Source organism: Trichechus manatus, unplaced genomic scaffold (assembly GCF_000243295.1).
Source record: "Trichechus manatus latirostris isolate Lorelei unplaced genomic scaffold, TriManLat1.0 scaffold00211, whole genome shotgun sequence".
In the NCBI taxonomy this organism is placed as follows: Eukaryota; Metazoa; Chordata; class Mammalia; order Sirenia; family Trichechidae; genus Trichechus; species Trichechus manatus.
Genome location: NW_004444147.1, coordinates 2,306,594 through 2,331,744, shown reverse-complemented (window position 1 = coordinate 2,331,744; position 25,151 = coordinate 2,306,594). Strand labels below are relative to the sequence as shown.

At 37.4% G+C, this 25,151-nt stretch overlaps 1 protein-coding gene across 8 annotated transcripts in view; it reads right to left on the bottom strand.

Moving 5' to 3' along the window:
- The window catches only part of MAP3K7 (mitogen-activated protein kinase kinase kinase 7), a 93,869-nt gene that overhangs the window by 50,706 nt on the left and 18,012 nt on the right, over positions 1-25,151 (bottom strand). For 4 of the 8 annotated variants that reach the window (XM_023742477.1, XM_023742476.1, XM_023742475.1 and 1 more), the window contains exons 3-9: positions 21,509-21,936; positions 21,302-21,347; positions 18,290-18,428; positions 7,930-8,054; positions 5,900-6,028; positions 4,021-4,151; positions 1,703-1,784 (exon numbers count right to left, since the gene is read on the bottom strand). In XM_023742477.1, the coding sequence (XP_023598245.1) occupies positions 1,703-1,784; positions 4,021-4,151; positions 5,900-6,028; positions 7,930-8,054; positions 18,290-18,428; positions 21,302-21,335 (640 nt within the window). In that variant the 5' untranslated portion in view covers positions 21,336-21,347; positions 21,509-21,936. The remainder of the gene's footprint in view (positions 1-1,702; positions 1,785-4,020; positions 4,152-5,899; positions 6,029-7,929; positions 8,055-18,289; positions 18,429-21,301; positions 21,348-21,508; positions 21,937-25,151) is intronic. The other 4 variants (XM_004388412.2, XM_004388413.2, XM_023742478.1 and 1 more) reach the window with 3 other exon arrangements.

Below are 25,151 nucleotides of genomic sequence, written 5' to 3'. Positions count from 1 at the left end.
CTGGAACAGCAGGATAAGAAAAGCGTGAATGAAATGGGCTCAGGAGAGAATGGGAACAGAGAAGCTAGCAAATGTAATATAGACTATATATGCTGTAGAAAAGATCCCAGTAGAAAGGCTAAAACTGATGATGGAGGAGAAAGCAGGGGAGAATTGCTGGGAAGAGCAGATGGAACGCAAAGCACAAGCAGAAGGATTGGTCTTTGGCTAGGAGCATGGGTGGTTCGACCATAGCACCAGAACAGAATACAGAAGAGGTGGGCACTGATGCAGCCAGGTGGGCATATGTAGGGGGAAATCCTGTGGAAGCCCACTTCTGATTACTCCAATTTTCTCAAAGAAACAGCAAGCAAGGTCAGCTGAGAGTGAGGAAAGGAGAGGAGGTATTTGAAGTTTGAGGAGAAAATCTAAAGTATAAAATAAGTTACCTAAGACAGGAGAGAGTACATGAACTAAGATTACTACAATTTCCATCAGCACTAAACACTCGGGGATAGAGAGCATGTGTGACTCCGGCCTCATTCAGTTGCACAGGTGCAGGCATGGAGTAAGGTGAGTGTTGGATTTAAATAGGCTTGTGGTTTTTTAGCTAAGCAAGTTTGCGAGAGGGGCTAGAAAGCAACTGACTGTGGAATTATGTAAGTGGAGTAAGGCAGGAAAGACCCGTGAGTACTGAGGATCACCGAAAAGGTGAAAGGATGAAAGGACTGAAGGTCACAGTATCGTAACGGAGAGAGGGGTTGGAGGTAGAGGTAGAAGCAAGCCAAGGAATTTTAGAGAAGTTCACTTTAGAATTTGAAGCAAGTAAAAATATTTTCAGTACAATTAGAATCTGGGAATAACTAGCTAAGTAGTAAACCAGCCTTAAATAATTCTTCTTGAGGTGGTGGTGGGGAAATAGAGTAGTAAAAGTTTTTGCAGTAAAAATAAAATTTCTAATTTTTCAAAATTTAAAAGTTTATGTGTAGGAAAAGAATAGTGTAAAACACACAATATAAATTTTATTAAATTAATATAACAAAATGCTTAAAAATGTTATACATTTTGAGAAGTACAAGTTTTCTACTATCCTGTTTTATTGTCGTTGTTAGTTGTGCTTGAGCTGCTCCCGACTCATGGTAACTCCACATGAGCAGAGTAGAACTGCTCCATAGGGTTTTCTTTTGAAAGCAAATCTCCAGGCCTTTCTACTATCCTTTTCTGATGATCACAGCTACAGAGCTCACCATTATTTCATATTTAAAAAAACTGAAAAAATTTTAACTAAAATATAGCTTATTAAATAAGAGTGCCTGTAGAAGAGAAACAAAATATATGGTGTTCATGATGAAGAAACGTGTTTAGTTACATACATTTAAAATAATTTTCTAATACTATCTGATTTAGTTGTATACATTAACAACTATTTTTCAAATTAAGAGTGGAATTCACAGCAATACAATATCCAATCTTTTTATACATAACTATGCCAGAATTCCAAGACTTGGAAGTAGATCTTTTATAACACTAATGTGGGTACCTTTATGAAGAATGATGTACCTAGAAACTCAAACTGCACTCAATTATACGAAATGAAGGAATTAAAATGCAAATGGGGACATCACTCATTGTTTCTTGGTTATACTTTCATGGAAATTGAGGACCCCTCCTCCCCACCCCCCCAAAAAAATCAGGTTATTACCCTTCCAATCTATTTATTTACCTGTACTGGTGGCAGAATTGCTCTGTCCTTCATCTGAATACTGACAAGGATATTGTAAAGGCTCATCTGCTCCTGGAAAGTACTATATATAAAAAAGTAAATCACTATTAAAATTTTCTTTAATATAAATCAAATCCTGTTAAAATTAACTTGAAGAGTACATCTGAATTATTTTCTTCTCATGAATTTGACTGTAGCAAAGATGTTGCTTTATTTTCCCTAAGGCATACACTAAATTTGCAGAAACCCTAAGTTTATTTTACAAAGATGATGATAATGTTGTCTCATTTGGATTTTAACTGTGACCAATGCCATGTACCTACCTAAGCATCTAGTTTACATGGAGCCTAGATGATCTTGAAGAAAACAGCAAATATTTTTCTAGAGGAACATATGAAATAGAATAATAGTATCACTCCTCATAACTATATGAAACACATTTACGTTCTCATAGCAATGACATAAACTTCTAGGTTGTCGCAATGATTGTTACAGTCTTACAACGGAGACTGGTACACTATAGGATAATTGTTAGGACTAATTTTTAAAATACGACAAGGATACATTATGGATGTCCCTCTATGACTTGGAGACACTTATTAGAAATATTTGCTGGACCAAAAAAAAAGAAGAAATTTAAGGGAAAAAAAAAAAAGACATTCTTCTCCAATTAGATAAAGACTACATAAGCACAACTACAGTTTGAACAATTTATACATTCCAAAGTTTTAAGTTATCTGATTTCAGAGACTACACTGTTTTCTTATACACATATAGGGTTCTATCTATAGCTGGTACACAAATATTACCTAACCTATTTTCAACAGACTGAACCAAACTAAATCTCTGGCCGTTTGGGAAATCACAGTAACAGTGTATCTTAAGATCCAAGAGCTAAATCTTGGTTAATCTACGTTTAAGGAGAATGAAAGATTCTTCTTCTGAACAAACTGTTCTGAAATTCAGGCACTTTTTCATAAATACGTTAACTTTTTAAAGTGAAGATATCATATGACAGATTCTGTTAGTGCACTAAACTCTAGAGGCCTAGAATATTTCAAACAATACTAAATTATTAGACAAGGACATTCTAATAATCATTTTTAAAGGCTTCATTTAAATTTAAAAATTCAATAAATCCTAGAATAAATTTTAACGTTTTAATGGCAAACTCTTCCATTATGAACAGATTGGAAGAGTAATAACTGAAAAGATGATAATAAGCAACAAATAACATACAGTCAATTCTTATTATTTGTGGTAGTTATGGCCTATAAAGGGAATACTGAACCCTGACTTAGTGAATACTGAACAACTGCTCCCACGGGCAATTATTGCAAGCCTCTGGTCACAACATTTTCCTCAACTGATCAATACATGAGCTTCTTTTATGTGTGTTTCTGTTTAAAGACACCTTGTTTAGTCATTAACATTGAACACACACCTGAATGACTCTTATTTAACACATGTATTTTCTCCATAAAGCATATTACAGCCTTCTTTCGTACAGGAACACTAGACAGCACTTCACCACTACACTTTGGGGTCATTTTAAACAGCAAAATCATCAAGAAAAGGGACAAAAATGCAAAAAAGGTGGCATAAAGTAGACTGTAAAAAGGACATTTGTTTACAGTAAGAGAACTGAAACAAGAAGATAGAACACTGCCTTGTTCCACCTCTTGAAATATGTGTATCAAGCAACTCAAAATCTTTTTCCCCTCTGAGCATGTCTGTGAATGACTGTGAAAACACAAGTATTAATTTTGGGGCTACAAGTATCTTTTAGTGGATAGGTGAATTCACAAATATGGAGTCCACAAATAATAAGGATTGACTGTATTTCCAAAAAGTAAAAAGATCACTTAATAAATGTGCCTAGGAATACAACCTCTCTAGTGCTCTGCATAAATGACTGAATGCCTGATGAAAATCTGTTCTAAGGAAAATTTAAAATTTACTTAAAACTAATATTAGAATCATAAGATACCTAAATCCTGTAAAGGTTTTAGAGATCATCTAATTCAGCTTCTCTCACATTGCCAATGAGGCAACAGACCCAGAAACAAAAACACTGGTCCACTAACGTTTGCATGGAGTAAAAAAGAAGTCCAGAAACCTAGCCTAGTCACATTTCCATTGAAAAGAACTATATTTTATTTTTCAAATGAGTAATGCATGCCCATTCTAACTTGGAAAATACAGAAAAGTATAAAGCAAAAAACAGCAATAATGTCCCCTTTATTTTAAAATCTCATTAAAACTAAGTATGTATTAAACTCCCCTAAACCCAAAGCCCCTCAAAAGAAGGATTATACCCGCATCAAGTGAGTCATTATTTTCACAATTTCCTCCATAGAAGGGCGCTGAGAAGGATCTTTAGACCAACAGCGAGTCATCAGGCTCTCAATGGGCTTAGGTAAATTTTTGATCAGTGGTGGTCTAGTACCTATAGTTGAAAATTAGAGGAGAAGAATGTATTTACTCAAAGAATGGTATAAATTTTTTACATGTACTTCTAAAATAATATTTATTTTACAGATCTTATAAGATCTATATTCTGGAGTAATAAAAGTACTTTTTTTTTCTTAATCTCCTTTAGGTTAACGTTTATTCCATCTATGTATATTTTCATAAAGGGGAAGCTAAACCTTTACAAGTTAAAATTTTTATAATGTACTATAGTAAGACTGAGAGTTAACAATATACATTTGTCATAAACATTCTTTTAACAAATTAATAATGGCTCAATGTGTTTTATTAACAAAATGGTGGCTTGAAAAAACCTTACCTGAACCATTGCTTTCAGATTCACTGCAAAAATTTCAAATGTGTTTGAAAAATTCACCTTCTGCATCTAAAATGTAGTCAACTATGCTGTTACACTCACTGACCTGCACATGAACCTTTCGTGGGAGGTAGATCTTTTGCCGGCTATGAGTCAATCATTTCACATACTGAAAACTGTCAACTTTTGCGTAATTACCAAGACTACAGTATCATTAGGAAGGTCCTGCTTATCGTCTCAAATATAATGAGATCTTTGCCATTTACTCAATTAACAAGTTAGTTCTTTTATTCTTTACTTCACTGATACTCAATTATTTACTGATAACCAACATAGAGAAAAAGAAAGGAAGCTGTCTTGGTCAATGCTCTAGCACTCTCTACTGTGAAATTAAAGGTAGTATAAGAAATTGTTAAAAATGCTAAGACTCCTCAGATGATAGTACTGTTTGATAAGTCTATGAATGACCTAAGTAGTTAGGGAAACATTTGTTTTTATCATTTGTGGGACAGTATATAAAAATGCCATTAACCAGAATGATTATAATCAAGTGACAGAAATCAAATATCAGAAACAGTTAGAAAGATTAAGTAATTTTCTTTTACGAACAAAATCTGTTTTCCCAAAGTAAATGTGAAATAACTTAATGAAGAGGATGGTTACATTCCAATATTATGTGTGACAGGAAATGTCATTACCAGATCTAAAAAAGGAACAGGAAGGAAGTTAAGGTCACTGAGTCTATACATCAATTTAACTTAATAAATACAGGCATTAGATCCAAAAAGATCTGAATCTGAATCCCAGCTCTAAAATTTACTAATTTTGTGACCTTGAGTACTGCACCTCTCTAGATCTGTTTCTAATTCTGTAAAATGAGGCAATAACGAGAAGATAAAAAGAAAGGATATGTGAAGCACACTGTGCTATGCCTTTTTTAGTGTGACATTATTATTATTCTTCATTTCCTCAACTGGGTGAGACCCTTGCTTCCTAAGTCTCAAGATAAAAAGGCTATAGTGCCCAAATTTTCTTCAGCATGTGAGAGATAAGAGATTTGCATTCTTTCCACACAGTCCAGTCTGCTGCTTCTCTATCTCTCAGAGAGGGCCAACCTAAGCAGTTGGCTCTGGCTTGCCTACTAATGAGTCTTCTCTAATCAGTAGTCAGCACATCTCCTAAGCCCCAAACACTGACTCAGTGCAACAGAGGTAGGACCATTCCCAGCCTTGCTTTGTTCAAGTGGGTGTGGTGTAGGAGGTGATAGGTTAACATAAAATATTCTAGTAACAAAAAACTGATCATTTTAATGTAAGGATGAATTGTCTTCCTTAGGGAGAGGGAACAGGAGCAGTTTTGCAAATAGGAAAAAATATAAAATACATTAAAGAAAGTTTCTTTTCACAAACCATTGTGAACAGCCCACATGATACGGAAAGCGGGGCCACCAATTTCATCAAAAGGTTTCCGCCGTGTTATTACTTCCCAAAGGATAATACCCCAACTGAAGACGTCACATTTTTCACTGTAATTGCTACCTAGGGAAAAAAAAAGCAAATAATTTTAAGACTCTTTTCCCCCCACACAACTTACAGAAATAACTGTTTCCATAAATTTTAAAAATGGGCATTTTGTAGAAAAACAAGAAGCTTCTATATGTATAGTTGAGAAATTACTCTTTCTGAAGTACCTTATGTTTTTTCAATAAACATATTTTTTAATGCATTAAGTAGCAACACTGCACCGCCCCCCCTCCCCCGCCACCGGAAAAAAAAGCTCACTTTAGAAAGTCAGTTATTTTCTATCTTCTCGTCAAGAGGCACAGGCCTTGTCTTTATTTAATTTAGACTGATACTTTCTCTGGGATAGAGTATAAAACATCTGTACTTTCCTTTCTGTAATTTTTTAATCTTAACCTTTCTTTATCTATTTTTCTTGATGGATGGCATTACTCCATATCACTGGAAAAGAACTTTCTAATTTAGTGTTAAGATTTTCTTCCCCCTCAATATCTGGTGAGATAAAATTCTTAATTTGCAAACTTAAAAAACTAAGTTCTAAATCATGAAAATAATAGATAAATTTATAATAGATTAACGCAGCAAAACTTACGCAGTACGAAGTTAATGGGTGAATTATCACAAGAAATAGCAAAAAAAAAAAAAAAAAAAAACCTAAAAAATTGAAAAATCTTTATAGTGATAACTACACACATTACATAGTACAATGTAATGCAGCAGCACAATGAGGTTAAAATATAATTTGGGCTATAGGTGCCATCAGGACAACTCTTTCAGAAATGAAGAAATAACCTGCGCTTTGTTTTACACCTCCAATTCTCACTCAAGTTCTTAAAGAATGGTCTATAAATTTCATACCAGATTTCTGTATAAAAATAACAAACTATACATGTAAAACATTTATACATAAAAACATCTAAACAACTAACAGGGCAAAATATGTTTTCTGTACATTAACTTGAAAACAGGAGGCATTACTTAGTTTTGTATAAATTAATACTTGTTTGTCCACCAACTTTTTATTAGAATTTTAGGGCAAAATAGCTCCATGGCTCCAATCAAATGACTAGCTGCATAGCAAATTTCTCCTTTTCTGGGGTGGCTAAAAACAAATAAATAATCAAAAGCCTTTAAATTCATCAAAAATAATAGAAATAAACCATAACCAGAATCTGATTACTGAAAACATCTGAATCATACTTACTAACATACAATTATACATCTTCAGTTCAGCTTCTCTCACTGAAAAGATAATTTGATGTTTTTATACAGAAATCAAGAATGAAGTTTAATGACCACTCTTTAAGAATCTGAGTAAAATATGGAGGTGTAAAAGAAAGTAAACATAAGCTTGCCCCGTATTTGTAATTCTGAATATCATATTTCTGCCCAATTTTCCCCTAAGGCATGCTAATTTAAACTTCAGTACTCTCAATTTTTAATCTCTAGGAAACAATACAAAAGTACACTATGCTTGAACTTGTACAGAAAGTACAAGACAACTTAAATCTTGCTTTAAGATTTAAAATCTAAGGCTATATTTATTTAATGTCTCCTTAAGACTCCAGCATATACCTTATATGAAGTCTCTGGGTGGTGTAAACGGTTAAATGCTTGACTATTAGCCAAAAGGCTGGCAGTTCGAACCTACCTGGAGGCACCTCAGAAGAAAGGCCTGGTGATTTGCTTCTGAAGGGTCACAGTCTGGAAAACCCTATGGAGCAGTTCTACTCTGCTCACATGGGGTCGTCATGAGTCAAAATCGACTAGATGGCAATTAACAGCAACAACAAATATACCTTGCTATTATGAACTATACTGAAATAAAACCACAGAAATGGGGTAAAGCTATAAACAGACATATTGGATTCACACAGAATGAGACTGATTATCAATCACATCATGCTGTTGCCATTTACCTTCAAAAACTTCAGGCGCCATCCATGCAGCACTCCCCTTGTTATTGGTCATATGTGTCTGAATGTCACAGGCTGTACCAAAATCGCAGATTTTTAGAACTGTCCCCCCTGCAACCAGCAATAAGCTGTTAAAAAAATAAATCAAAGGTTATAAGACTAATATTTAATTCTATGATAAAAAAAATTTGTGGAAACAGAAAGGGTTAAGCAAAGTATTATCAGTTAACTTCTGTGAAATGTTAGTTGCTCACTACAATAGCCTCATCAGTTTAGAGGATAACAGCAAAAAGTAACTGACCTTAAAGCCCCATAGACACATCCAAACTCCCTGAGGGACTGAATAGCTGGGTGGAGGGCTGTGGGGACCATGGTCTCAGGGAACATCTAGCTCAATTGGCATAACACAGCTTATAAAGACAATGTTCTACATTCTACCTTGGTGAGTAGTGTCTGGGGTCTTAAAAGCCTGTGAGCGGCCATCTAAGATACTCCACTGGTCTCATCCCTTTGGGAGCAAGGGAGAATGAAGAGAACAGGATACAAGGAAAAGATTAGTCCAAAGGACTAATGGTCCACAGCTACCAAGGCCTCCACCCGACTGAGTCCAGTACAGCTAGATAGTGCCTGGCTACCACCACTGACTGCTCTCACCAGGATCACAACAGAGGGGTGTGGACAGAGCTAGAAAAGGATGTAGAACATAATTCTAACTCATAAAGAAAAGAGCAGATTTACTGGCCTAAAGGAGACTGGAGAACCCCCGAGAGTATGGCCCCCAGACACTCTTTTAGCTCAGTGGTGAAGTTATCTCCGAGGTTCACCGTTCAGCCTGGGAGTGGACAGCCCCGTAAAACCAAATGGGACTAATGAGGTACAGTAGTCCAGTGACAAGGGCCAGAAGGCAGAAGGGGACAAGGAAGCTGGCGATAGGGAACCCAAGGTTGAGTAAGGATATTGTTGATGTGTTTTGAGATTGTTAACCATTGTCATAGGGCAACATGTGTACTGTTACATGAGAAACTATTTTGTTCTGTAAGCCTTCATCTTAAGTGAGAATAGCAGCACAACTGGAAGAGCGTAGTCGATGTCACCGAACTGTGCATGTAGAAATTTTTGAAATGGTGTATCTTTGGCTATGTGTATTTTCACCAAAAAAAGTTTGAGAAGTAAGAAGGTTGACATGTTGTGGGGTTGTTAACCAATGTCATAAAACAATATGTGCACTACTGTTTGATAAGAAACTATTGGTTCTGTAAGCCTTCACCTGAAATACAATAAAAAAAAAAAAAAAAGGAACTGACCTTAGCCTAGCTCTCACAGAAGCACTGCTAGACTCATGTTTTGATATTTCCATCTCTACCTCCAAAATCTTTCCTGACCATATTTCTGTCTGGGCCAACATAAAAAACATGGGGTTTAAAGAAATTCAACATTATGGTGACCTGAAATGGGAGTGGATGGATGCCAAATACCTTCATAAATCACTGCCCCCTGTACTTAATCTACCCATTCTAGTGTTTTTCAAGCTGAAGGCAGAAACCTAATAATGCTTATAAAAACAATTTAGTAAGCCAAGACAGCATTAAAAAAAAAAAAAATTAAGGAGAAACGAACTGAAAATATCAGAGTGCATCACAACTACTAACAGTAAGTATAGTTTCGTGAAACTTGTTTTAGTTTTGTATGTATAAATATGCATACACATGTGCTGGATTGTTAAGTATTACCTACTGGGAACATGGTCAAAAAGTTTACAAACCTGCTTTGGTCTCACCAATGGTGAACAAAACGAGAGCCTTTAGTGGAGCCTATGCAGCAAGAGGAATCCCTGGGTGGTGCACATAGTTAACATGCTTGGCTACAAAGAGAAAAGTTGGAGGTTCGAGTCCATCCAGAGGTGCCTTAGAAGAAAGGCCCGGTAATCTACTTTTGAAAAAATCAGCCACTAAAAGTCCTATGGAGCACAGTGCTATTCTGACAGACATGGAGTTGCCATGAGTTGCAATCGACTTCACAACTTTTTTGTTTGTTTAATCTAGCAAGACTGATTAGCTGTTCACTGACTCCATTTCCTTTCCCTCCAGGGCACACTACTAGATCACATTTCCCAGCCTCCTGTACAATTAGATGTGGCTATATGCTATATGACCATTCTGGCCAATGGAACGTGGGTGGAAGTCATGTACTTCACTTCTGAGTCTGGGCTATAAAAATTTCTGACATGTGATACTTTTTTTTTTTTCCCCACCTGCCAGCTGAGGATTCTGAGATACAAGATCAAAAGAGGCAGGGATCCTTAATCACCATGTGAAAAGCTGTCCATCAATCAGGAACATCCATTTTGGACTTCATGAGTGGAAAATAAACTTGCACTGCATTAAGACACTGAGATTTCAGTACTTATTACTGCAGTGTCACTCTAACCAATACAAGAAATTGGTATCAAAATGTTATAACAAAAATCTAATATATTTGGTATTGGCTTAGCAGTAGGTTGCCAGGAAACTGAAATTGAAGACTGGAGAGATGAAGACCCATGTGGCAAGACACTTGGTAAAACTTGGCTGTGTTAATCTGTGATTTTAAAGGACTTGGAAAACTGACAGCTTCTAGACTCCGAATAGTAGGAAATAAAACTGACAAAGGCCCATTAAGACAGCCATGAAGCAAAGAACAGATTAAGTACTTCCTACCTAAACTTGACTGTTTCAAGATACCTCCAATAGGTTAAGAAAAGAGCACTGGGGTCAGCAATCAAATCAGGCTCAAGAAATTGCCTAATAAAGAATTCTGGTTATAGTTACTGGCACATGGAACTGACTGGCACCAAAGAAATCAGAAGTCTGTTTTGAGCAAATTACTTGTCAAAGAAACCACAAGCCTAGAATAAAGAAGTCTTTGAGTCTTACAACAATCCTCAGGACTCCAGATCTGCATAAGCAGGGAGCAGGCTGTGAAGGCCATATGTACAGCTTCCAAGGAGGAAAACAGCACAAAACCCACTCCAGGTATGGCTGCAGAGAATAACAGACAAGGCAAAGCCTGCAAAGGGGAGAAGCCAAGAGTCATGAAGAACAATGGATAAGGAAGCTCCTTCCCAAGGACAGAATCAGGGTCTGATCAAGAAATCCTGCACACTACCAGGGCAGACGGACCCAACACAGGGTGTCAAACCTACAGAACAGTAACTGCAATACATCTCCATTCTCTCCATTTCCGAGTAACATCTTTAACTGACCATCCTCTCTTCTGCCACTGCATGTGTGTTAGGAGAGACAAATAACTTGTCTTTCTAGTTCATGTGCTGCCAGAGCCACATCTGTCGTGGACTGCTGGAGAGGATGGCACATCATCCCAAAATGCTGCACTGTAAGCTGGATGGTAACTAGAAGAGAATTTGGAGTATTTCCCTGATAAGGGGTGGGGGGTGGGTGATTCTACATGTGGTAAAAGATGTTTGGAGACCAGAAAGGCAGACTGTGGACGGCTGGCCAGCTGCTGACCAAATCCATTCACTTTCTCTTGAGCATACAAGACTAGATTTCCCAACTTCTCTTGCTGTTAGGTGTGGCAAGAATTGAGATAGTAGTCAATGGCAAGTGGAACAAGTGACATATGTCACTTCTAGGTCTGGTTCAAAAAACCTCCCATACATGATTCTCCATTCTCTTTTTTCATGTGCTGGCTGAACGAAGAGGTTTCCAAAGCCTGAAGGGTGGCAGAACCACAAAATGGGGGAGGCTAATTAGGTCCCTGAGTGAAACGTCACCTGCCAAATAGGAACAACTGTTTTGGATTTCACGTGAGTAATAAATTTCTATCGTGTTAAACCGTTTACTGGTTACAGTAGTTAGTGTTAAACCAACTACCATACCCAGCTATTAAGATTCCCTTAAAAAACTGATATTCATAGTTTTAGGTTTTTCATATCTCAACGTAACTTGTTAATCCTTTAAGAATTAAAATGTACAAAGTATTTTGAAAGTGTAAAAAAAACTATGAAAGTAAAAGATAATTTTTATTAGTTTATTACTCATGACTCCTGGCATCTCTCCTTTGCAGGCTTTTCCTTGTCCATTATTCTCCAGCCATATCTGGAGTGGCTGTTGTGGTGTATCCCTGCTTGGAAGCTGCACGGCCTTCACAACCTACTTCCTGCTTACGCAGATCTGCAGTCCTGAGGGTTGTTGCAAGATTCAAAGCCTTTTTTGTTCTAGGCTTCTGATTTCTTTGACAGTATAATTTGCTCTCTACATCATTACCTAAAAGGTTTATAGACATGTGGGTTATTCCACAAATGGGTAGAAATAATTCTTTACATTAAATTCCTACCCACCATCTCTTCTTAAATGCAAAAACACATTACTGTTTTATACAGCCAATGTTTATTTGTATGTTTACTGATTTTTCCCCCCACCGTTCCTTCTTGAAACTTGGACTTGCCTTCTGTAATTGTTTTCTTTATTCCCGAAGCACATCTTTTAGAAAGGCCTTTAATGGAGGTCTGTTTGCAGCAGATTACTCTCAAGTTTTGTTTCAAAATGTCTTTTATTTACTTTTAAACAGTAATTGAGACACAGCCAACCCCAAAGCACTTTTAACCTGCCTGGTTCGAGTTTTCTTGACTGCACGTAGGGCAAACTGAAGCCTACAGTAGAATGAGGGCAGACTCTCAGCAGAGAATTACAAGTCTACCTAGTGAGAGAACAGATTTTCTATTTCACCTTGAAGCTGTCTCCTCCAAGGGTCCTGAATTTATGCAGCGGTCTCAGTTCTGATACCTCACCTGAACAGAACAAAGGACCTGTCTCCAGTTACACAGGAGTCATTAGAACCTGGGGCTCTGCATTCTTGGTATTGGCAGAAGCTCACAGGCAAGCCCTTGGCTCCCATGCTTGCTTCACACTCAGGGTTCTGTTCTCTCCATCTTTGCCCAATGAGTTCCCTTATTTTCGTGTAAGATCACCTATGCACGTAAAAGGATGTTGGTTGTAACATGCAGTATTTCTGGGTGTTTGTTGTGGGATGCTTTCTCAGTTTATTATTAAGAGTTCCAAAATTCTTTTTATCATGTGTCCAAAGAATCAAAGGCCATATTTCTATACAATCTTTATGAGCACACAGAGTGTTAGATGATAAATTTGTAAATATTATGGCTTAAACTTTACTGTGCTTCTCAAAGTAGGATATGAAACCCTGCCAGTACATCAGTGTACACTGGGATAAGTAGCAGGGGGCCTAGGAAGTCCCAGGTTAAAGCTAGTACATCTTCCTGGAACATCATTTTTTTTCAGTTTTAAGTATTTTAACATTCTAATAAACATGTTTTTTAAATTTTATTGTGGTAAAATTTACATAACAAAAAGTTGGACATTTTAACCATTCTTAAGTGTACAATTCAGTAACATTAACTATATTCACCATACTGTGCTACCACCACCACTATCCATTCCCCAAACTAACATTTATTTTAAAACAAATTGCATATTACATGAAGTTATAATATAAAATTCTCACGAAACTTTCCTTAAGAAGGCTTCTTTGGGCTCTGTCCCTATTCTCAGAACTACTGGGGTTACACAATATAACTTTGTTCTGAGGGGTGGGAAAGTTCAAGAAGCACCAACTTAGGGCATTAAAAATTATAGAATCTCAAAATGTCAAATGACTCAGTTGTACTATATTTCCTAAAAGCAGCTACAAATCAAGTCTTCAAAGTCTAAGATTGCTCATAAGGCCAAGAACAGTTTCTATTTCAAGAATTCACTTTACTTAAGAGGCAATAAAGGAATATTATTTATCCATTAAAAATAAAGAGGTAAACATCTGTATATACTGATACGAAGATATCCAGGTAAGCAAAAGAAAAAAAAAATCAACATCATATATAATATAATCCATGTATGCTTTAGAAAAATATATATACCTTTGGGGAGTGGAACTAGGAGGCAAGAAAACCACCAAAACCAAACCTATTGCCGTCAAGTAGAGTCTGACTCATATACTTTGTATTCTATGTAATTTGATTATGTTTTTGATCATGAGCATGTATTATTTTTAAAATAATAAAACCAACAAATATAATTTAATTAAAGAAAATAAAGTAGAATACATCAATATAGAAGAAAAAAGCCAACAGCAGTATATAAGAATTCATTTTAATTGCAAATTCTATAAACTTTTTGCATATAATTTTGTATTTAAATTCTAACTCGAGAGATTATTTAGAAAATTAGTTCCCTTTCAGTCCAATGTGAGTAAAAAAGCCAGATAAACTACTATCCACATCTCTATACTGCCAAAAATACTCTCATGATAATTCAAGTGGAAAGAATGCTAAATGCCACTTATCTCTATATACATTTCAACAAAAAAATCTTCTTGTTCAAGCTCTTACTACTCTTTATCAAGGTGATTATAAAACTCTGTGAGTGGTTTCCTTGTTTCATTCTGGCACAGTCAAGATACCACAATAATTTTTCTAAACCATGACTTTTATGCTAGTGCTCCTCTCTTCATAAGGCTTTAATAGTTCACCAGTCCTTGGCATGACATTCAAGGCTCACTGAAATCTGAACCTAAATGATCTTTTCAGCCTTACTTTCACAGTTAAGACTAAAAACACATTTTTCTTTCTGATGTTCATGTAAAAGAATTTCTAAAAGATAAATAAAATGAGGGCACAAGTACAACTTGATACTGTAATAAAACACCTCATCAAATGATCAGGTGCCGGGGACCTCATACCATCAAGAAAGCAGTGCCAGGAGCAGACAGCGTCCTTTGGACCAGGGTCCCTGTGCAGAGAAGCTCCTAGTCTGGGGGAACACTGAAGAGAAAAAGGCCGACAGAGAGAAAAGGCCTTCCCCTGGAGCTGTTGCCCTGAATTTGGACTTTTAGCCTACTTTGACTATGAGGAAATAAACTTCTCTTCATTAAAGCCATCCATTTGTGGTATTTCTGTGGTAGCAGCACTAGATAACTAAGACAGAATTTGGTACCGAGAGAGTGGGGTGCTGCTCAAATAGATACCTAGAATGTGGAAGCGGTTTTAAAACTGTGAATGGATAGACATGTGGGAGTGACAGAGGACCAGCAGCAGCAGAGAACCTATAGCAGCAGAGAACCTACAGCAGCAGAGAACCAACAACAGCAGAACGAGGAGACCGGTGAAAGACGGAGCTGGAGCCAACCCACGGAGCGAGAGCTGAATGCCTGTGCGGGGGAGGCTTCCTGGCGGAATGCGGTGCCTCTGGGCACTTATCGGTGAGCTAGGCTTGCCGACCCACAGAGCGAGGGAGCTGAGTGCCTGTGCGCAGAAGGCTTCCTGAAGAGTGGGGTGCCTCTGGGCACTTAATGGTGGAGCTACAGAGCTTTGGAACACTTGCCCCAGCAGGGCAGATGTAGCTATGAGGCCCGAGGGCCAAGAGGCCACTGGAAACAGAAGCAGAAGCTGAAGAGACAAGGGACACAAGAAGTCGAGCAGCCTGAGTCTCAAAAGGTATGGCCATGACCTCAGGGGTTTCAAAGGGTGGAGCAATGGCCTCTGGTGCTTCTAAGGGTGGAGTCACCACTCAGATGGACTGGGAGAATGGTGTGCCTAAAGCCAAGGGAGCAGAGTAGCTGTCCCAGGGGGCCTGAAAGGCGGAGCTGAAGCCCAGGGCCGAGGGGCCTCTACTCAAAATCCAGAGACTGTGGCCTAATACCTACAGTCTGGAGGGCAGGGCTATTGTGTAAATTGTCTCTGAGAACAGAAGATAATTTTCAAAGCCCTGAGGGCTAGTGTAATGTGTTCTGCTGACTTGCTTGGTGCCCGTTACTCCTTCTTTCCCTGCAATTTCTCCCATTTGTAATGGAAATGTCTAGCTTGTGCCTGTTCTGCCATTGTACCTTTGGAAGCAGATAACTTGTATTCTAGATTTCACAGATGAAGAGGAATTTTTGGATTTTGGACTTGGAGTTAAGACTTTTGCTACGATATGATGGGGTGAATATGTTTTCCATGTTGCAAGGATGTGATTTTTTGGAGGTCAAAGGGTGGAATGTCATGGTTTGAATTATGTCCCCCAAAAAATGTGTGTATCAGTTTGGCTAGGCCATGATTCCTGGTACTGTGTGATTTTCCTGTATGTTGTAAACCTGCCTCTATGATGTTATGAGGGAGGATGGGTGGCAGTTATGTTAGTAAGGCAGGACTGGATCTACAAGACTGGATTGTGTCCTGAGGCAATCTCTTGAGATATAAAAGACAGAAGTGAGCAGTGAGACAGGGGGACCTCATACCATCAAGATAGCAGTGCTAGGAGCAGAGCGCGTCCTTTGGACTGGGGTCCCTGTGCAGAGAAGCTCCTAGTCTGGGGGAACACTGAAGAGAAGAAGGCCGACAGAGAGAAAAAGCCTTCCCCTGGAGCTGAAGCCCTAAATTTGGACTTTTAGCCTACTTTGACTATGAGGAAATAAACTTCTCTTCATTAAAAAAAAAAAAAAAAAAAATCATCAGGTGCCTTTGCATGCCGTTCTGAGAAACTCTTCCTGACCAGAGTCAGTAGGTTTTCCGGGAAGAGTAAAGATGTAACATGTGCTTGTACATGCACTTATACATGAAGGCATAGCCATTACAAAGAATTTTCTTTTCCCCAGTACCTTCTAGTCAATTCTAAAATTCATCTGTAATTCTAAAGCCAACCAACACTGCGTACTCCAAAAAAATCTGCAATACAACAGTATGAGTTCAGCTATAGGGATGTCCATAGAGTTGAGGAATGAATGACGCAGACCAGACCTCCCTCTTGTAAATATGGTAATGATATTTACTAGTAAAAGGAGAGTTTCTAGCTACAAAATAATTTTAGTAGGATATATCTGATCTGTCTAATCTAGGTTTCTCGAATACACCTGAAATGTATGGATTTATGAGGCATCACTGGATGGAGAATGGTGGTAGCTGCTTAAACTGTTTAATTCACAGAATATAAAATGGAGATGTTAGAAAACTAAAGTGACTTCCTTCTGTGAGCAGTGTTTCCACATATATTGTTCAATAACCAGTCAGTTATTCCAAAACAAAATATATCCTAATGTGGAATAAAAAGGACACTCTGGGAAGCTGCATCTGATGGTTTCAGGCCCCTCCAGGAAAAGAATGCACTGTCTATGCTTGATGCTTACCTGTAACCTTTGCATCATTAGTCAATTTGGTGCTGCGTTAAGATCTATGATTCTCATGAGTCTGCTTTGATAATACAGCTCTGAGTTAATACAGCAGGAAAAAAAGGGACATGAACATCCATAACCAGGAAAAAAGAATAAGCGATTTTTTCTTCACTAACCAACTCAGGGTAGCTAAGACAACAGCCTCAGGAGTCAAGTTAAAAACATGAAAGTACCATGAATCTGTAGCTTAAACATTATTTTGCTAGGACCCAGGGAAACAGAAATCCATTCACACTTAGTAACAGAAATAAAGCACACTACCAAGAACAGTAATTTCAAGAGTTGGAACCTACGCAGAGTGCATCAAATTAGACATGAGAGTGACATGTTACACCCAGAAGGGATCTTTAATGCTTTAAACCAGTATGAAGAGACTGGAGTAACTTGAGACTATACTTGTGACTGATTTCCTAGGGGAAACTTCTGAGGACTGGTAAGTGTGGGAGCGAAAATATGTGGGGACTGATGGTTTTAATCTGTCATGGGGGGATAAAGAAGAAAAAAATCAAAGAAAAGAAATCAGAGAAAAGGGGACAACAGATATCACATATGTGTTTCCTTTAATTGAGTGCCTATACAAATATAAAAAAACAGACAAAAGTTTTAGTTCTTTAAGATATTTATTTAAGGGTCTTCTAAGATTTTTCAAAGGCCCAAAATTGTCAATATGGAGAAATCCAGAATATTTTAAATTTCTACCTGGATACCAAAGAAGCCTTTAGGCTTTCCTCTGAAAGAGCAAGTAATAACCACTTCGCAAATTTTTGCAGAATGCCTACTATGTATGAACATCATGCTAATTGTTGGGGATACAGCCGGTAACAAGACAGACTTGTCCTTGCTCTCATGGAACAAATAACTCTACAGGCAATATTATATACTGCAGGCAGAAACTGAGATTTGTGGGCTAAAAGATTCTGGAATTATGCTAATTTAAGGTAGGAGTTATTCCAAATGAAAAGTCCACTAAAGACAACATTCTAAAATGCAAGCTTAAATTCCTAGATGATGAAGGTGAGTTAAACATATTTGAACAAGCCAAAAGGGTAGAGAAAAGACAAACTTATATGTGAAACAATCAGTTTGAATTAGGGAGTGTGGAGGGGTGGGAGGACGGTGAGGAAGAGGTCACATTATTAGAACTTACTTTGGTGGTTTCAGGTCCCTGTGAATTAGAGCTTTGGGTTGCATGCTATGAAGATAAGCCACTCCTTGGGAACACTGTAAACACCAACTCATTGCATGGGCAGCAGTGTAATATGGCAATGGTTCAGCACCATGCAGCACTGCAAGAGAAAGGCACAAACTAAAAAGAACTTTATTGCATATAACAAAAGACACTAGGTGAATGCAAGCACTATCAGAACACATGACTAGGTTTTCTTCTACACATGCTCTTATCAGTCCTGCTTTTAATTCTTCACTAGATAAAGAAGACTGAAGTATCTATAATTTTGAGAGGATAACTGCCACATAAGTACATAAAATTTAATTGTGCTTCTATTAAATGTTACTCATACATTCAAGTAAAATTAATATACATTACTATGTTCTTTCAAACTGATAGACATAGTGTCTCACACAGTAACATAAAATATAAGCAATCTGATAGCATACTACCTTAAGAGTAGAGAAACACTACAGGTGGAAACAAAATAATTTCTATCAAGACGTTTAAATTATGCTCTCTATAATAGCTAAAATCTAGAAATAGTTCAACCAAATAAAACAATGGAGTATTAGATATCTAGTAACAATGATACAACACATGGGCAGTCAATATATGTAAAACTTCGTACAAAATTGGTGCTAGAAGAGATGATACACTTATTTATGCAGTCGGTGTTTTTAGGGTGGAAGAGTTAGCTTTGTTCTATAAAGCTGACGAATGATAGTTTTCCTTCATTAAAATTAAAATGTTCTGTGAAGTGAGTGTTCCCGATTTCATTTTTAAAAAGAAAACAAAGCAGAGTGAAATGCAAGTAAGATTAAGGAGTTATAAAATGAGAAGACTCAAAGCTAAAGACAGCAAAAACAAATACAAAAAAATTAAAAGCCTGAACATATTATAAAATCTATTAAAAAAGCAAATTTTACCTTACTTAAATATTTCTAACATTACAACCAGCACAACCAATTTAAAAAATTGATAGATTTCTACTGAAGGGGACATCAAAATGGCTACTAAACACAAGAAAAGATGCTCAGTGTTATTAGCCATCAGAGAGATATACATCAAAGAAAAATACCATTTCACTCCTACCAGGATGGCTAAGATTAAAACCAACAAACAAACCCAGAAAATAACCAATGTTAGTGAGGACATGGGGGAAATCGGAATCCTTATCCACTGCTGGTGGGAATGCAAAAATGGTACAGCCATTGTGGGAAACAGTGTGGCAGTTCCTCAAAAAAACGAAAAATAGAACTACCGTAACAACAACAAAAAAAAAACCAAACCTGTTGCCGTTGAGTTGATTCCGACTCAGTAATCCTACAGGACAGAGTAGAACTGTTCCATAGGGTTTCCAAGGAGTGGCTAGTGGATTTGAACTGCCTACCTTTTGGTTAGCAGCCAAGCTCTTAACCACTGTGCTACCTGGGTTACTGTATGACCCAGCAATTTCACTCCTTGGTATATACCCAAAAGACTTGAAAACAGAGACTCAAACAGAGAGTTGTATACCAATGTTCTCTGTAGCACTATTCACAATAGCCAAGAGGTGGAAACAACCTAAATGCCCATCAACAAATGAATGGATAAGCAAAATGAGGTACATACATACAATGGAATGCTACTCAGCCCACAGGAGAAATGAAGTCTTGACATATGCTACAGTATGGATGGAGCTTGAAGACAGTATGCTGAGTGAAATCAGTCAATCACAGAAAGGCAAATACTGTATGACCTCACTTACATAAGAAGACAAGAAAAGGCAAATGTACAGAGATCAAAGTATATCAGTGGTTACCAGAAGCAGGAGGGAAGGGGAAAAGGGGAGTTAATGGTGATGGAAAAATCGCACTGATTAAGGGTAGGGTCACACAGGCGATTACTGTAACTGCTGTAAATAAACTGTACACCTATAAAAAGCTGAACTGGCAAAAACTGTGTGATAGATGTATTTACAACAAAGACAAAAAAAAAAAAAAAAGCAGCTGCCAAAGCGGATTATGTACAACCGAACACCTCATGGTATTTGGTTCCTTGGTTTGGAGGTTTAGGGTCATGGTTTTATGGGACATCTTAGTTAACTGGCCTGATAACATGTTTAATGCTTTTATTCTACCTCCTAGTTTGCTGCATAGTGCCTGGGGTCTTAAAAGCTTGCAAGCAGCCATCCGAGGCACAACTGGTTTCTATTCACTTGGAGCAAGAGAGGAAGAAGGACAGTCAGGAACAGGAGCAGGATACAGAATGTGTAGCTAACTGCCTCCATGAACAACTAACTGCTGTCTTTCGCATGAGACTAGAAGAACTGGATGGTGCCCGGCCAGCATTACTGAAGATTTTGATCAAAGATCCCATAGAAGAATCCCGATCAAAAGGGGGGAAAGTAGATCAGAATTTCAAATTCTCATGGATTCTAGACCATGAAGGGTAGATGAACCCCTAAAACAACTGCCCTGAGATAATCTTTAAACCTTAAACCAAAAATATCCCATGAAGTCATTTTAAAACCAAGCAGTAGTTTAACTAGTAAAAAAGGTGCACCTTGAGCATTATTCTCTTTTAAGAACCATCTAATAGGATCAAATTGACAATAGCAACTTGAAAGATTAGATAGAAACCTTAGGGCGCAGTGATTTTATGTTAACGAAGGAGGAACAACTCAGAAAACGAGGGTGAAAATGGTTGCACGACTCGAAGAATGTAATCAATGTCACTAAATTGTACATGTAGAAACTATGGAATTGGTGTATGTTTTGCTGTGTAGATTCTCAGCCACAAAAAACAGACAGATTACTAAAGGTCACGTACTAATGTTGTAACATCTTATCTTTTCACTTTTAATCTTTAGCAGATTTTACAAAATTATCTTCTTCTGATACTCTGATGGTAAATTGTGAAGAACATTAAATAATTTAGTACAGTTTGTATTAAAAGCTTTTCAATTATTTTAACTGACTAGATAAAGACAGGTATAATGACACTCACCATTATATAAGGAGCCCCCTTCAGCATATTCCATCACAAGACACACCTAAAGGAAACATATGCCAGAAAAATTAACCCCTGAACTACAGTACTTTAGGGGACTTGAGAGATAATTTAACTCTCTGATTTTATATATGCATTAAGATGCATTAAAAAAACATTCCTTAAGCCCCTATTATATGAATGGTACTAGAGGAAAAAAAATACCTATGATCTAAGACCTTTTCTTCTAAGAGTCGCCTGTCTAAGAATAGATACAAATGTTAAAAAAAACACAATCACAAGCTCTTTCGGGGGAATTTCTCCAGTGCAGAGTAGGTGCTGTCACAGGATAACAAAAGCCTCATAAGAAGATGAGATCACCGGATAAGACCACCTAAGACAACTCCTCCAATACACTGTGCTGTAAAAGACTAGAAACAAACAAATGAATAATGGTGCAACTTGTTTTTTTTTTTTTCAGAAATACATCTAAGATAGTGAATCTAGATAGCTTCATAAACTAAAGACCACATATCTCCCATGTCATTTTTTATAGACAGCTGCCAATATAAAAGTGACAAACTTACTGGATTCAAGCAGGCTCCATATAGCTTTACAATATTAGGATGGTTCACACGGGATAGCTGACGAAGCTGTAACAGATTAAGATTTCTTTGAAAAAGTGATACCTTTTGAGGTACTGATGTTACAGAATCATTAAAATCTTATGGTTGTACAAAGCATTTGTTCAATCACTCAACAGTTACTGTCTAGCATGTAGCAGACACTAAGGGCATAGGCACTGGGAATACCAAGATGACTGGCACAGACCCTCTGCTCTTCAGGTCTCACAGTTTAGTTGGGGAGATACAAATGTAAACAAATAATGTGCAAAGTGCTATAGCAGGAATTATGAATAAGGCAGAATGAGTCCAAAGCAGAAGGAAAAAATAACCCTGAGAAAAAATGTCAGGAAACCGTTCCAGAGATGGCACAGAGCTGGGTTATCCCAGCAGAGGAAGCCTTGTCACTGGTGTCATCATCATTTTCATGGCTATGGCTGAACAGTGCACCTTATGTGCCAGGCCCTTGTAGGCAATTTATAGATATTATAAAATACTCACAAGTCTGCCAAGTAGGTATTATCATTTTCATTTTAAAGATGAGGGAACTGAAGCTCAGAGAGTTAAGTGAGCTGCTAAACATCCTACAGCTAGAAATGGTACAGTCAAGGTCTGAACTTCAGTATGTCTGACTTAAAATCTGAACTCTTTCTGCACATTTCGGCTCTTCCTTCTACTCCATCTCCCACCTCTTGAATTAATTCCCTTCTCTCCATTCCCATTGCCATTACCTTAGTAATTCTAACATGAACCACTGCAGTTAAGTACTACAATCTTTTAGTTGGTTTCCTTACTTCCAGTTTTAACTTTCTCCAATCCAATTTTCATACTGTAGCCAGTGAGGAGTTTGGCTATACTTAATTCCTTTGTTCTAGATCTCAACTGTCTATTAATGTATTCTCTAACTGCTTCTTGCTCTTTGTTTTATCCTTTGTCTTCTCTTTTCCGCACTTCCCCCTTCTTCTTCCTCTCTTTCTCTATTACCTACACTACACTGCTGTCTCACAGTAAGTCTACTAAGATCTATAAATTTTATTATAAGCTACTAGAAAGCTGTATCTCTCTTCAGCCAACACTTGTGGATTTTGGGACCTAAAAAAAATATTAGTGTCACTTTTACATTTCATCTTATTGTTAAGATTCAGAACTGAGCTTCTGGTAGCAGACCGATTTCAAGTATTTATTCTTTTTCTCTCCCCAAACTCGGCTAAAACAGTAAAGGAATCTTTTAAACGCATGAACTCAGAGAATGTGAAATAAGAAAACAGGAAAACTTTTTTCAAATTAGAAAGCAAATGACCCATAATAATTTACCCAGCACATCTAAAAAAGCTAAATCCTAAACTGACAGTAAGAAAAACTGAGAAGCAACCAGATTTATCGTACAAAATCCCCAAAAGTTTGGGGAGTGGAGGTGGTACCAGGAACCCCTGCAAATTTTATTAAATGAGCTAATAAAAGATAGAAGGGATTAGTTGAAAGTTAGACCCAAAGACTCCCTCCCTGAATTCAAGCAGCCAGTGACTGCCTTCTTATCATTCCAGTGAAGATTAGAGGTTTACTCCTTAGAGAAGGTATAACAAAAAGTTTCTGGACTGGGGGACATCAAATACAACTGAAGGGGTGGGTACCCAGATAACAGCAGAGGAAACTCCCCCAAACACAACTGAGGAGATGGGAAAACAAATAAAAGCAGAGAAAATTACTTAAAGTTTTACACATTAAATGTTGGGATTCTATGCCTTCTCCCACATGACTTTCAAAATACAGAGATGTATGCCCTCCAGGCAAAAGATGGGAACTCAATTAGTCCAAGAGACAAGACTTAAAAATGTAGACACTGAGGTTTTTCTCATTAAACAACCCAGTCATACTGTCTTCAAGTGAGGGTGCATGTGTGCATGCATACAAATACACACCTACCCTTTCAATCAGTTTTCTAACACCTCTTAAATATGAGTGGAAAGTTAAGGATCACAAAGCATTTGATGAAAGCTTCTAATATAAAAGACAGAATCCAAAACAGACAAAAGAAAAAAAGCACCTTGGTAGAAACAGATATAAATAAGGAGAAAGAAAACACAATTTGGTATCTTTAAAGACAGGACAGTATGTCCATAAAATAAGAAGAGAACATTATAAATAAATAAAGAACATAGGAATTTAAAACACAAAACATTTAAAACTCATTTGAAGTGTGTAAGAAAATCTTACTGAAAGTAGACCAAAAAGACAAAGAGAGAGAAAAGAAAGAGAGTAAAAAAGATTAAAAAATTATAGGCAGAAAATTATAGAACCAGTCCAGAAGTCTAATATCTGTTGCTGTTGTTGCTAGGTGCTGTCAAGTCGGTTCCGACTCATAGCGACCCTATGTACAACAGAACAAAACACTGCCCTGTACTTCGCCATCCTCACAATTGTTGCTATGCTGGAGCCCACTGTTGCAGCCGCTCTGTCAGTCCATCTCATTAAGGGTCTTCCTCTTTTTCGCTAACCCTCTACTTTACCAAGCATGATATCCTTCTCCAGGGACTAGTCCCTCCTGATAACATGTCCAAAGTACGTGAGAGGAAGTCTCAACATCCTTGCTTCTAAGGAGCATTCTGGCTATACTTCTTCCAAGACAGATTTGCTCATTCCTCTGGCAGTCCATAGTATATTCAATATTCTTTTCCAACATCATAATTCAAAGGAGTCAATTCTTCTGTCTTCCTTATTCATTGTCCAGCTTTCGGATGCATATGAGGCAATTGAAAATACCATGGCTTAGGCCAGGTGCACCTTAGTCCTCAAAGTGACATCTCTCCTTTTTAACACTTTAAAGAGGTTTCTTGCCACTGATTTGCCCAATGCCCAATCTAGCTTTACAGCAATATGCAAGGCACTACAGTATGACAAACTGACAAAGAAGTGGTGAAGTTGTCTCCAGGAAGCAGAAAATTTGGTAGGAGAAGGTATAGGGGACTGAAATGTCTTGGTAAGAACCCTTGGAAAACATTTTGACTACTTAAATTATATGGATGCATAGCCATGATTAAAAAATTTTTTTCCCAAGCTATAATGATCTTTTGTCTCTTGATTCCTTCAACTAACACATATGCTATTTCACCTAGCTTTGTGAAACTGCCAATATATATGATTTTTGATCCTATCTAAATCATAAAAATGTTGAATAAGGTAAGGCTGAGGCCAGACTCTGGAGCACACTACCAGACATCATTTTTCTTCATGATGACATCAAACCA